Source organism: Tachypleus tridentatus, unplaced genomic scaffold (genome assembly GCF_004210375.1).
Source record: "Tachypleus tridentatus isolate NWPU-2018 unplaced genomic scaffold, ASM421037v1 Hic_cluster_1, whole genome shotgun sequence".
Lineage (NCBI taxonomy): Eukaryota > Metazoa > Arthropoda > Merostomata > Xiphosura > Limulidae > Tachypleus > Tachypleus tridentatus.
The window spans coordinates 22,035,412-22,049,071 of record NW_027467777.1 but is presented as its reverse complement, the minus strand read 5'-3'; the positions used below and the strand labels follow the sequence as shown (position 1 = coordinate 22,049,071).

The window sequence follows — 13,660 nt, the reverse complement described above, 5'->3', positions numbered from 1 at the left end:
ATCGCCAACGTCGAAGTAAAATGATACTAATCTAATTGGACAAGCATATTAACCAATCGTTAACGTCGAAATAAAGGGTGCTAACTTAACTGGATAAAAAATTACATCTGTTGAACCTTTCCAGGTAAAGTAAATATAAGAAACCGAAATAAGTGAGTGAAATGAATGTATTGATGCACATAAAGTGGATATTACATGACAAAACTTCACCTGTTACTTCAATACCTTCTGGTTATAGATGCAAAAACAAGTTAAAGTGAGACAAACAAATGTGTATTACGTTTGTCCGGGCAACATATAGTTAGTCTCGGCACCACAAGGTTTAAATACAAGTTATGTTTGAATAATTAAGAATTAGTTTTATAACAGCATTTAAAGAATTAAATAAAGAAACTAAAGGTCACTTAGTATGAAACTAGCGCCGTGATGAATGAAGATTTTGCACGAAGCAGCTTATTTGATATTTATATTATAGAGTGTATGAGAAAAGGTCTAGTAGCTATTAGTATGATTTCAAATTGCTTTCAATCTACATTTGTTTCTTTAACCTAGAATATGTACTTTATTTAGGGCTTTCACTTGAACCATCTTGTTTCTTTTCCTCGTCAGTAGATAGCAGCACTGCTGCTATACCAGAGGGTTCTCTATCTGTTTGTAAAACACTTGGAACTTCTTGTGACTGGTTCGATATTTCTTTACAAGCTAGAGGTTCAGACTCCGATGTAAATGGAACATCGGGTAATGATGATGGTGCTGTCTCTGATATTATACTCTCGCCTGTGGGTGAGGGAGAACCACCTTGCTCAGCTTGAGTTTCTGTAGGTTTAGACTCAGATGTGGGCGTTGGTGAAACGCCTTCTTTGGCTTGAGTTTCTTCGCTAACTGGTAGTTTAGACTCAGATGTGGGTGTTGGAGAAACACCTTCCTCGGTTTTACTTTCTTCCCTAATTGGTCGTTTAGACTCAGATGTGGGTGCTGGAGAAACACCTTCCTCGGTTTCACTTTCTTCAGTAACTGGTGGCCTAAACTCTGATGTAGCTGCTGGAAAAACACCTTCCTCAATTTTTCTTTCTTCACTAACTGGTAGCTTAGATTCAGAAGTGGGTGCTGTAGAAACACCTTCTTCACCTTGAGTTTCTGACGGTTCAGACTCAGATGTGGGTGTTGGAGAAATATCTTCTTTGGCTTGAGTTTTTCACTAACAGGTGGCTTAGACTTTGGTGTGGGTGTTGGAGACACACCTTCCTCAATCTCTCTTTCTTCACTAACATGTTGCTTAGACTCTGATGTGGGTGTTGGAGACACACCTTCCTCAATCTCTCTTCTTCACTAACATGTGGCTTAGACTCTGATGTGGGTGTTGGAGACACACCTTCCTCAATCTCTCTTTCTTCACTAACAGGTGGCTTAGACTCTGATGTGGGTGTTGGAGACACACTTTCCTCAATCTCTCTTTCTTCACTAACAGGTGGCTTAGACTCTGATGTGAGTGTTGGAGACACACCTTCCTCAATCTCTCTTCTTCACTAACATGTGGCTTAGACTCTGATGTGAGTGTTGGAGACACACCTTCCTCAATCTCTTCTTCACTAACAGGTGGCTTAGACTCTGATGTGAGTGTTGGAGACACACCTTCCTCAATCTCTCTTCTTCACTAACATGTGGCTTAGACTCTGATGTGGGTGTTGGAGACACACCTTCCTCAATCTCTCTTTCTTCACTAACAGGTGGCTTAGACTCTGATGTGGGTGTTGGAGACACACTTTCCTCAATCTCTCTTTCTTCACTAACATGTGGCTTAGACTCTGATGTGAGTGTTGGAGACACACCTTCCTCAATCTCTCTTTCTTCACTAACAGGTGGCTTAGACTCTGATGTGGGTGTTGGAGACACACTTTCCTCAATCTCTCTTTCTTCACTAACATGTGGCTCAGACTCTGATGTGGGTGTTGGAGACACACTTTCCTCAATCTCTCTTCTTCACTAACAGGTGGCTTAGACTCTGATGTGAGTGTTGGAGACACACTTTCCTTAATCTCTCTTTCTTCACTAACATGTGGCTTAGACTCTGATGTGGGTGTTGGAGACACACTTTCCTCAATCTCTCTTTCTTCACTAACAGGTGGCTTAGACTCTGATGTGAGTGTTGGAGACACACTTTCCTTAATCTCTCTTTCTTCACTAACATGTGGCTTAGACTCTGGTGTGGGTGTTGGAGACACACTTTCCTCAATCTCTCTTTCTTCACTAACAGGTGGCTTAGACTCTGATGTGGGTGTTGGAGATACACTTTCCTCAATCTCTCTTTCTTCACTAACAGGTGGCTTAGACTCTGATGTGGGTGTTGGAGACACACTTTCCTCAATCTCTCTTTCTTCACTAACAGGTGGCTTAGACTCTGATGTGAGTGTTGGAGACACACTTTCCTTAATCTCTCTTCTTCACTAACATGTGGCTTAGACTCTGGTGTGGGTGTTGGAGACACACTTTCCTCAATCTCTCTTCTTCACTAACAGGTGGCTTAGACTCTGATGTGAGTGTTGGAGACACACTTTCCTTAATCTCTCTTCTTCACTAACATGTGGCTTAGACTCTGATGTGGGTGTTGGAGACACACTTTCCTCAATCTCTCTTTCTTCACTAACAGGTGGCTTAGACTCTGATGTGAGTGTTGGAGACACACTTTCCTTAATCTCTCTTTCTTCACTAACATGTGGCTTAGACTCTGATGTGGGTGTTGGAGACACACCTTCCTCAATTTTCTTTCCTCACTAACAGGTGGCTTAGACTCTGATGTGGGTGTTGGAGACACACTTTCCTCAATCTCTCTTTCTTCACTAACATGTTGCTTAGACTCTGATATGGGTGCTGTAGAAACACCTTCCTCAATTTCACTTTCTTCACTAACAGGTGGCTTAGACTCTGGTGTGAGTGTTTGAGACACACCTTCCTCAATCTCTCTTTCTTCACTAACAGGTGGCTTAGACTCTGATGTGAGTGTTGGAGACACACTTTCCTTAATCTCTCTTTCTTCACTAACATGTGGCTTAGACTCTGATGTAAGTGTTGGAGACACACCTTCCTCAATCTCTCTTTCCTCACTAACAGGTGCCTTAGTCTCTGGTGTGGGTGTTGGAGACACATCTTCCCCAATTTCTTTCTCTTCACTAATAGGTGGCTTAGACTCTGGTGTGGGTGTTGGAGACACACTTTCCTCAATTTTTCTCTCTTCACTAACAGGTGGCTTATATTCTGATGTGGGTGTTGGAGACACATGCTCTTTGCCTTGAGTTTCTTCGTTAACTGGAACCTTGGACTCAGGTGTGACTGCTGAAGTCATGTCTATCTCAACTGGTGTAGAAGGTTCATGCTCAGAAGAAGGTGAAAGAACATCTGGTTTTTCTTTTGCATCTGGAGCTGTGGAGTGCAGAGGTGGTTCTGGAGACAGTTGAGAAACTGGAGTTTTTTCAGAGAGTTTGGTGCTTTCATCTACCGCGAATTCAACTGGAGTCTCACTTGGTGGCGGTGACATCGAAGTGATCGAATCCTTTAATAATATTGTATAAAATGTTATTTTGTTTGGAATTTCCAGTCACTAATTTACTTATTATTTATAATAAGCTGTTAATGTTATTGTTGAAAGAATACTTAATTTTCTATTCTACATTGTAAAATAATTTGTATTAATTATTCAAAAGACAAATTACTATACTTTAAATCATAGTAGAATTTAATTTTTATTCAAAGCAAGTAACCGTTTTGCAAAACCGGAATAAAAATAATTATTTTCTATTATTTACCAAGTGACCCACTAAATTATAACAATGGTTACAAGTTACCAAGTAACCCATTAAATAAAAATAATAACTGCTACTTACAAAGTAACACCTTAATACAATCATTGGCTACTATTTACCAAGTAATATTTACCTATAACTAACAGGCATAATGACTTCCTAAAAATGGCCATTGTTTACTTTTAGTTCCGTTTTAATGAAACATTTGTATTTAATCTGAGTAAGGTTCATTAGGTTTGTTTTTTATATATGCTGTTCATATAAAATGTAAATATATGGTAATTTTCATGGCATTATATAGAAGACATTCAACGTCAACCACCTGAGTTTCTGAACCTCGACTGCTTTCCTTGTCAGACACGACACGAGGTGTGGCCTTTTCTCGAAAGGTGAGTTTTTCAGATTTTACCTTCACATCTCCACCACCAGGTTTATGTTGGATGTTATTCAGCGACCCAATCTTGGACGTGGCTTTCCACTCGGGTTTGTGGTGTTCGATCTGAAAATATATACTCAACAATCAACGCTGAATGCGTCACTGGATCTTAATTAAACTGGTAATCAACACTGAATGTGTCACAGTTAACAATTAATGTGTCGCTGATGGTCCTAATTAAACTACACTAAAATCAAACAAACAATGTTTGTGGCTGTTAACCGTAATAAAGTCCTACTTTATTGGTTCCATCAGTCCGTAAACAGTTCCAACTGGCAAATTAACTCCGTCTTCATGTGTGAATACATGTATGTCTTGGGTTAATTTAGTGTTGGTTATATTCTTAGATTAAATAATCATGTCACGTTCTATTATTTTCTCAAAAACATATCAATCTCCAAACCCAGGAAAATATTACAATAATTAACCATATGAAATCACCAAACTTATCTATCTTATTAAATACACTTTTATTAGAAAAGAAACGTAAAACAGAAACACATCATATCTTTGTATATCAAGTCAATGTTTAATTAGAAGAATAAAAAGAAAGGGCTTAAAAATAATTTCTGTTTTTATGAGTAGATGTTTTTGTTATTGTGTAAAATAAGTTACTTCAGTTTGGTAAAGCATTTGAAACTGCGAATACTCGTTCGTCAAATTCAATAACATTTCAATAGTTTGTTACACGAATCAGAGTTCTAGAAAGTACCGCTAGAGGTAAAACAGTTGCACGAATCATAGCTCTATAAGGAACCGCTAGAGACGACCAGCTACATGAACAATAGTTTTAAAACGTACCGCTAGAAGTGGTTAGTTACACGAATCATAGTTCTAGAAAGTACCGCTAGAGGTCTACCTTTACTTTTCCTCCACCTGGTGAGTATTTTATATTTTCTTTACTTCCTACTTTTGATTGGGCCTTCCAGTCTAGTTTCTGAGTTTGAATCTTCTTCGCACTGCCCCCTGGTTTGTAAGATGTTTTTTCTAGAGAACCAACTTTGGACTCTGCGCTCCAGTCTAACTTCTTCGAAATGATCTGGAAAAATAAAAGCAACGTAGTAAACTATTTCATGTATGAACCAAGTTCTGGTTGTGCTTCTCAAGCTGGTATAAACAAGGTTTTATACACGAGCATATTAGGCTTACCACACTTCTAGAACAATATATATCACTAGAACTCTAGTAATCTCTACCATTAACTGACTATAACTGATGTTACATACATATTGCGTAAACGCCTAGACATTCAGTTTTGAAGTAAGAGTAAAGTAATTATTTAATGTTAATAAAGTAACACCCCAAAACCTCTAAATGATAGAAAGGTTCACTTCAAATTTTCTAAATGGTAGTAAAAGTGAACATAAACCACCTAAATGTTAATAAAAATACACTTTCTACCCTCTAAGTGTTAATTAAGTTACACTTCAAACTCTCTAAGTGTTAATAAAGGTACACTTCAAACCCTCTATGTGTTAATGAAGGTACACTTCAAACCCTCTAAGTGTTAATAAAGGTACACTTCAAACCCTCTAAGTGTTAATAAAGGTACACTTCAAACATTCTAATTGATAGTAAAGGTACACTTCAAACCCTCTTAGTGTTAATAAAGGTTCACTTCAAACCCTCTTAGTGTTAATAAAGGTACACTTCAAACCCTCTAAGTGTTAATAAAGGTACACTTCAACCCTCTATTAATAAAGGTACACTTCAAACCCTCTAAGTGTTAATAAAGGTACACTTCAAACCCTCTAAGTGTTAATAAAGGTACACTTCAAACCCTCTAAGTGTTAATAAAGGTACACTTCAAACCCTCTATGTGTTAATGAAGGTACACTTCAAACCCTCTAAGTTTTAATAAAGGTACACTTCAAACCCTCTAAGTGTTAATAAAGGTACACTTCAACCCTCTATTAATAAAGGTACACTTCAAACCCTCTAAGTGTTAATAAAGGTACACTTCAAACCCTCTAAGTGTTAATAAAGGTACACTTCAAACCCTCTATGTGTTAATAAAGGTACACTTCAAACCCTCTAAGTGTTAATAAAGGTACACTTCAAACCCTCTAAGTGTTAATAAAGGTACACTTCAAACATTCTAATTGATAGTAAAGGTACACTTCAAACCCTCTTAGTGTTAATAAAGGTACACTTCAACCCTCTATTAATAAAGGTACACTTCAAACCCTCTAAGTGTTAATAAAGGTACACTTCAAACCCTCTAAGTGTTAATAAAGGTACACTTCAAACCCTCTAAGTGTTAATAAAGGTACACTTCAAACCCTCTATGTGTTAATGAAGGTACACTTCAAACCCTCTAAGTGTTAATAAAGGTACACTTCAAACATTCTAATTGATAGTAAAGGTACACTTCAAACCCTCTTAGTGTTAATAAAGGTTCACTTCAAACCCTCTTAGTGTTAATAAAGGTACACTTCAAACCCTCTAAGTGTTAATAAAGGTACACTTCAACCCTCTATTAATAAAGATACACTTCAAACCCTCTAAGTGTTAATAAAGGTACACTTCAAACCCTCTAAGTGTTAATAGAGGTACACTTCAAACCCTCTAAGTGTTAATAAAGGTACACTTCAAACCCTCTATGTGTTAATAAATGTTCACCTTTCTTTCTCCTCCTCCAGGTTTATGCTTTACGTTCTGTAACGATCCTATTTTAGAGGTGACACTCTTGACGTTAGGAGGCGGAGCTTGACCGACTGGGGCTTTGATGGGTGGTATCTCTAGAAATATAAAGATAACATTGATAGTACGAGTTTTGATGTGTGGTATCCCTAGAAATATGAAGATAACATTGGTATTACGAGTTTTGATGGATAGTATCTGTAGAAATATGAAGATAACATTGGTATTACGAGTTTTGATGGATGGTATCTGTAGAAATATGAAGATAACATTGGTATTACGAGTTTTGCTAGATGGTATCTGTAGAAATATGAAGATAACATTGGTATAACGAGTTTTGATGGATGGTATCTCTAGAAATATGAAGATAACATTGGTATAACGAGTTTTGATGGATGGTATCTGTAGAAATATGAAGATAACATTGGTATAACGAGTTTTGATGGATGGTATCTGTAGAAATATGAAGATAACATTGGTATTACGAGTTTTGATGGATGGTATCTCTAGAAATATGAAGATAACATTGGTATTACGAGTTTTGATGGATGGTATCTCTAGAAATATGAAGATAACATTGGTATAACGAGTTTTGATGGATGGTATCTCTAGAAATATGAAGATAACATTGATATAACAAGTTTTGATGGATGGTATCTCTAGAAATATGAAGATAACATTGGTATAACGAGTTTTGCTGGATGGTATCTGTAGAAATATGAAGATAACATTGGTATAACGAGTTTTGATGGATAGTATCTGTAGAAATATGAAGATAACATTGGTATAACGAGTTTTGCTGGATGGTATCTCTAGAAATATGAAGATAACATTGATATAACAAGTTTTGATGGATGGTATCTGTAGAAATATGAAGATAACATTGGTATAACGAGTTTTGCTGGATGGTATCTGTTGAAATATGAAGATAACATTTGTATAACTAGTTTTGATGGATGGTATCTGTAGAAATATGAAGATAACATTGGTATTACGAGTTTTGATGGATGGTATCTGTAGAAATATGAAGATAACATTGGTATAACGAGTTTTGCTGGATGGTATCTCTAGAAATATGAAGATAACATTGATATAACGAGTTTTGATGTGTGGTATCCCTAGAAATATGAAGATAACATTGGTATAACGAGTTTTGATGGATGGTATCTGTAGAAATATGAAGATAACATTGGTATAACGAGTTTTGCTGGATGGTATCTCTAGAAATATGAAGATAACATTGGTATAACGAGTTTTGATGTGTGGTATCTCTAGAAATATGAAGATAACATTGGTGTAACGAGTTTTGCTGGATGGTATCTCTAGAAATATGAAGATAACATTGGTATAACGAGATTTGGCGGATGGTATCTCTAGAAATATGAAGATAACATTGATATAACGAGTTTTGATGTGTGGTATCCCTAGAAATATGAATATAACATTGGTATAACGAGTTTTGCTGGATAGTATCTCTAGAAATATGAAGATAACATTGGTATTACGAGTTTTGCTGGATGGTATCTGTAGAAATATGAAGATAACATTGGTATAACGAGATTTGGCGGATGGTATCTGTTGAAATATGAAGATAACATTGGTTTTACTAGTTTTGATGGATGGTATTTGTAGAAATATGAATATAACATTGGTATTACGAGTTTTGATGGATGGTATCTGTAGAAATATGAAGATAACATTGGTATAACGAGTTTTGATGGGTGGTATCTGTAGAAATATGAAGATAACATTGATATTACGAGTTTTGCTGGATGGTATCTGTAGAAATATGAATATAGCATTGGTATAACGAGTTTTGATGGATGGTATCTGTAGAAATATGAAGATAACATTAGTATTTCGAGTTTTGATGGATGGTATCTCTAGAAATTTAAATGATGAAGTCAGACTGAAAGGTTGAGAACATAGGACAAACCAGTTCATAAAAAAGTCATTTCAGACAAGCAAAAACTATGTTTAAAATTGTATGTGACAATCTGAATTGACCTTGTTATCCACATGTGACCTATACAGATCTGAGAAGACTTTATTTCTTAATTAGGCCTACTGATATCCAACAAAGAAATAAAGAGTAACAATAACGGTACTAGACATGAACTAGTTATCACACCAAGTTCAACATGGATTGAGAAAAACTTATTCTGATTGCAAGTTCAAGATGGATCAAATGAATGACATGAACTAGGCCTAACAATGAATTTAACAAAGATCTAATAAATGACACGAATTTGTCCTCACAATAAGTTCAGCATGGATACAGTAAATGACACGTATTAGTCCTAACAACAAGTTCAACATGGATCCAATAAATGGCACGAATTAGTCCTAATAACAAGTTCAATGTGGATCCATTAAGCGAGATGTACTGATTCTCACAACAAATTAAGCATTGATTCAATGAATGACACGAACTAGTTCTGACAACAGATTCAATATGAAACCAACAAGTGACATGAACTGTTTTCACAACACTGTTTTTTTAATGGTAATGTTTACAAGAATGTTTTTGGTTTGCTTACTTGAGTTTCGAAAATTTAAAATGAATTTTGTATGTGTTAAGATAACTTACTTGGGGAAGATTTTGTAGGCGATCCAACTCCATTTTTCACCGGAACTTTTTTTGGGGAAGGAGTTGGCTTCTTTGGCATAGAAGTAGAAATCTGGAACATTTTTTTTAAACAATTAGTCCAAATAAAATCAGCACCATATAGTTTTACTTTAAAAACAACATACAATTAAATTAATGAAAGTTACTGTATTTGCGTTACACTGAAATATTACATCATATTTGTAAAAGAAAAGAAATGAAATACGTACAAGATATATTATCTAAAATTTAAACGTAAAGAAATTTAAATAAAAGACCAGAGTGAGTGCTGCCCTCTATATTAGAGACAAATCACTCATCTTCATTTTATTCGATATCTTTGTTATGTAAACGTCTATGTCTATTTAACTTTACCGTATCTCACATGTCATTCAAAATGGCCTATGAAATAAAATAATGTTGTACTTTATATATATATATATTTGAAAAGACAGGTTATCTTACAGATAACACTATACACGTATCAAGTTTGACATTTCTATGCAAACTTCCTCGTATAAAAATGTTTTTTACTCACTTCTGACGGTTTCTGGGTTTTGACGTCAGAGAGCTCATCTACATTGGAATAACAATATATCTTGTTATTCAAGAAAGAAACTGAAACCTAAGGTGTAATAAAATAAATACGTTAACTCTTCGATTTCAAGGCAGTTTATTAATTATTTCTCATTCAAATTAAGTTCAATAGACTCATAAGTGAAAGAATAATAACCAATCAAAATGCGTGGTCCTCTTGGTTAAGCGTTCGTACATGCAAGTCACACGTTTGTTTAGGTGAATTATTAGGCTTAAGTAATCTAGAGAGAAATATTAGACAAAAAATAAAGTATTGTAGCAGATTTGAAAAAGTAGGATGGGAGAAAGTGGAAAGGATAATGTATATAGGAGTGGCTTCCATAACCCACGTGCATAAAACCTGTATAAGTTTCTGTCAGTTGTGGTTGAGACGAGTCATAGAAAAGGTAAACATTGTATCATGCAAGTAGGAAAGTTTCTACTTTAACAACGTTTGAGACAATTTATACAAAGAGACTGTAACAGCACCTTTACTTCACGGCATCAAAACGATAAATGTTAACTTAATAAATTTAGGTGTTACTTCGGTAACATCAGCTGTTACTAGGAAATATACATATATATATAAAACCATGAATTGTCTTGGGTAACAGCAATGTTACTTTAGGAGCTGCTGCTTCCAGAAATATGACATTCATGAGAATTATCATATCTAGTAACTTTCTATGATCTTTATTAGCAGCAGAAAACAAAAGTCAGGGACAGCATCTGTTATATACATGAAAGAAAAGGACACGGACAGCATATGTTATATACATGAAAGAAAAGGACACGGACAGCATATGTTATATACATGAAAGAAAGGACACGGACATCATCTGTTATATACATGAAAGAAAAGGACACGGACAGCATATGTTATATACATGAAAGAAAAGGACACGGACAGCATATGTTATACACATGAAAGAAAAGGACACGGACAACATATGTTATATACATGAAAGAAAAGGACACGGACAGCATATGTTATATACATGAAAGAAAAGGACACGGACAGCATATGCTATATACATGAAAGAAAAGGACACGGACAGCATATGTTATATACATGAAAGAAAAGGACACGGACAGCATATGTCATATACATGAAAGAAAAGGACACTGACAGCATATGTTATATACATGAAAGAAAAGGACACGGACAGCATATGTTATACACATGAAAGAAAAGGACACGGACAACATATGTTATGTACATGAAAGAAAAGGACACGGACAGCATATGTTATACACATGAAAGAAAAGGACACGGACAACATATGTTATATACATGAAAGAAAAAGACACGGACAGCATATGTTATATACATGAAAGAAAAGGACACGGACAGCATATGCTATATACATGAAAGAAAAGGACACGGACAGCATATGTCATATACATGAAAGAAAAGGACACAGACAGCATATGTTATACACATGAAAGAAAAGGACAGGGACAGCATCTATTATATACATAAACAGAAAGGACAGAGACAGCATCTGTTATAATCATAAACAGAAAGGACAGAGACAGCATCTGTTATAATCATAAACAGAAAGGACAGAGACAGCATCTATTAAAAAGAAAACAGTTCCAATTATATATCTTTGATAAGAGTGCTGTCTCTAGTTAACGGTCGTCTAAAGATGGGTATAATGCCGTGGTTAAGATTCACCGAGTGTTAACAGATCCCAACAAAACCACAGTTTAAAAAATGGCGGCTCTAAAAGTAAACATAGTAAAACAGAAGCAGTTCCTGGAGATAAATATGTTTTTATCCAAGACAGTTTAATATTCGTAATGAAACAGAAGCAATACTTGAAATTATTAAATTAACATCGGAAGGACGTTCCTAACAATTAATTTAAAAACACATTTACACCAACTGTAAAGATAAAAATTCTATTTCCAATTTAGGTGTCTTACTATTCACAAAAACAAGAGTAAATATATACGGTTTGTTTGTGGATGGAAAGTTTGTGAATTTCACCCCTGAGTTCTGCTATGTGAGATGGAATAAGTCACACTAGCCACATTTTACTTTCTTTGCACGTTGGTGGTTACTGTCGATGCAAAGAATATCAAATATCCGCATTTGAAAGAACGTTAAACAAAATAATAGCTGCATGTTCATGCCAAAGTCTTGTGTGACTCTATATTTCCTGGATTATGTCATGTCAATCTTGTCAAAGACAACTCTATATTACCTGGATTATGTCATATAAATCTTTTCAAACACAACTCTGTATCACCTGGATTATGTCATATAAATCTTTTCAAACACAACTCTGTATTACCTGGATTATGTCATATAAATCCTTTCAAACACAACTCTGTATCACCTGGATTATGTCACATAAATCTTTTCAAACACAACTCTGTATTACCTGGATTATGTCATATAAATCTTTTCAAACACAACTCTGTATCACCTGGATTATGTCATATAAATCTTTTCAAACACAACTCTGTATTACCTGGATTATGTCATATAAATCTTTTCAAATATAACTCTGTATTACATGGATTATGTCATATAAATCTTTTCAAATATAACTCTGTATTACATGGATTATGTCATATCAATCTTCTAAAACACGACTCTGCATTACCTAGATTATATCATGTCAGTTTTCTGGTTTATGTCAGAACAATCACCAAATAAAACGTGATATTGTATGCTTAGTTAAAGTGTGGACAAGAAGAGAAAAGTATTATACGTTTAGTCATAGCTTCGATGAACAAAGAAATTGTTTATTTTTTAGTTATAGTGTAGAAGTACGTTTAGTTAAACACTATAATGACGTTTTGTATTAAACTATAGTGTTAAAAACAGAATTCATTTTGTATTTAACTTCACAGTTAGGACAGAGAACATTCTTTGTGAAATTATAGTGTTAACGAACAAAACACATTCTATATTCAGTGACAGTGTTATAAAAGAGTGTATTCTATATTGAGTAATAGTGTTAGCAAACAGGACATTATATGGTAAGTTATGACATTCACAAACAAAGGATGTTTTAGGCCTAATTAAAGTACATAAACAAAATGGTACAAACAAGCAGACAGAACTGTACTCATATGAAAGACAAAAATTAATTTCACTTGTCGTGAAATGCAAAGGTTAGATTTCCAACATTCCTGAATTATAATCAGTGTAAACTACAGATAATGTAAATTCAGATGTTGATGTAATTGTCTGTTGTTAACTAATACAGAACCAAGAGAAGTATGTTGATGTCCTTGTCTGTTGTTAACTGATACAGAACCAAGTGAAGTATGTTGATGTCCTTGTCTGTTGTTAACTGATACAGAACCAAGTGAAAGATGTTGATGTACTTGTCTCTTGTTAACTGATACAGAACCAAGTGAAAGATGTTGATGTACTTGTCTCTTGTTAACTGATACAGAACCAAGTGAAAGATGTTGATGTACTTGTCTCTTGTTAACTGATACAGAACCAAGTGAAAGATGTTGATGTACTTGTCTGTTTTTAACTGATACAGAACCAAGTGAAAGATGTTGATGTACATGTCTGTTGTTAACTGATACAGAACAAAGTAAAAGATGTTGATGTACTTGTCTCTTGTT

At 34.9% G+C, this 13,660-nt stretch overlaps 1 protein-coding gene across 1 annotated transcript; it reads right to left on the bottom strand.

The window, feature by feature from the left end:
- Nucleotides 1-1,438: 1,438 nt before the first annotated feature.
- Nucleotides 1,439-10,731, bottom strand: LOC143241711 (uncharacterized). The gene is made up of 7 exons (XM_076484940.1): nt 10,684-10,731; nt 10,023-10,109; nt 9,467-9,557; nt 6,856-6,974; nt 5,093-5,272; nt 4,120-4,296; nt 1,439-3,547 (listed from the first exon to the last, which is right to left on the bottom strand). Exons 1-7 carry the CDS (start codon nt 10,729-10,731, stop codon nt 2,558-2,560), a joined length of 1,692 nt encoding a protein of 563 aa, XP_076341055.1. The 3' UTR covers nt 1,439-2,557.
- Between the last annotated feature and the right edge of the window lie 2,929 nt (nt 10,732-13,660).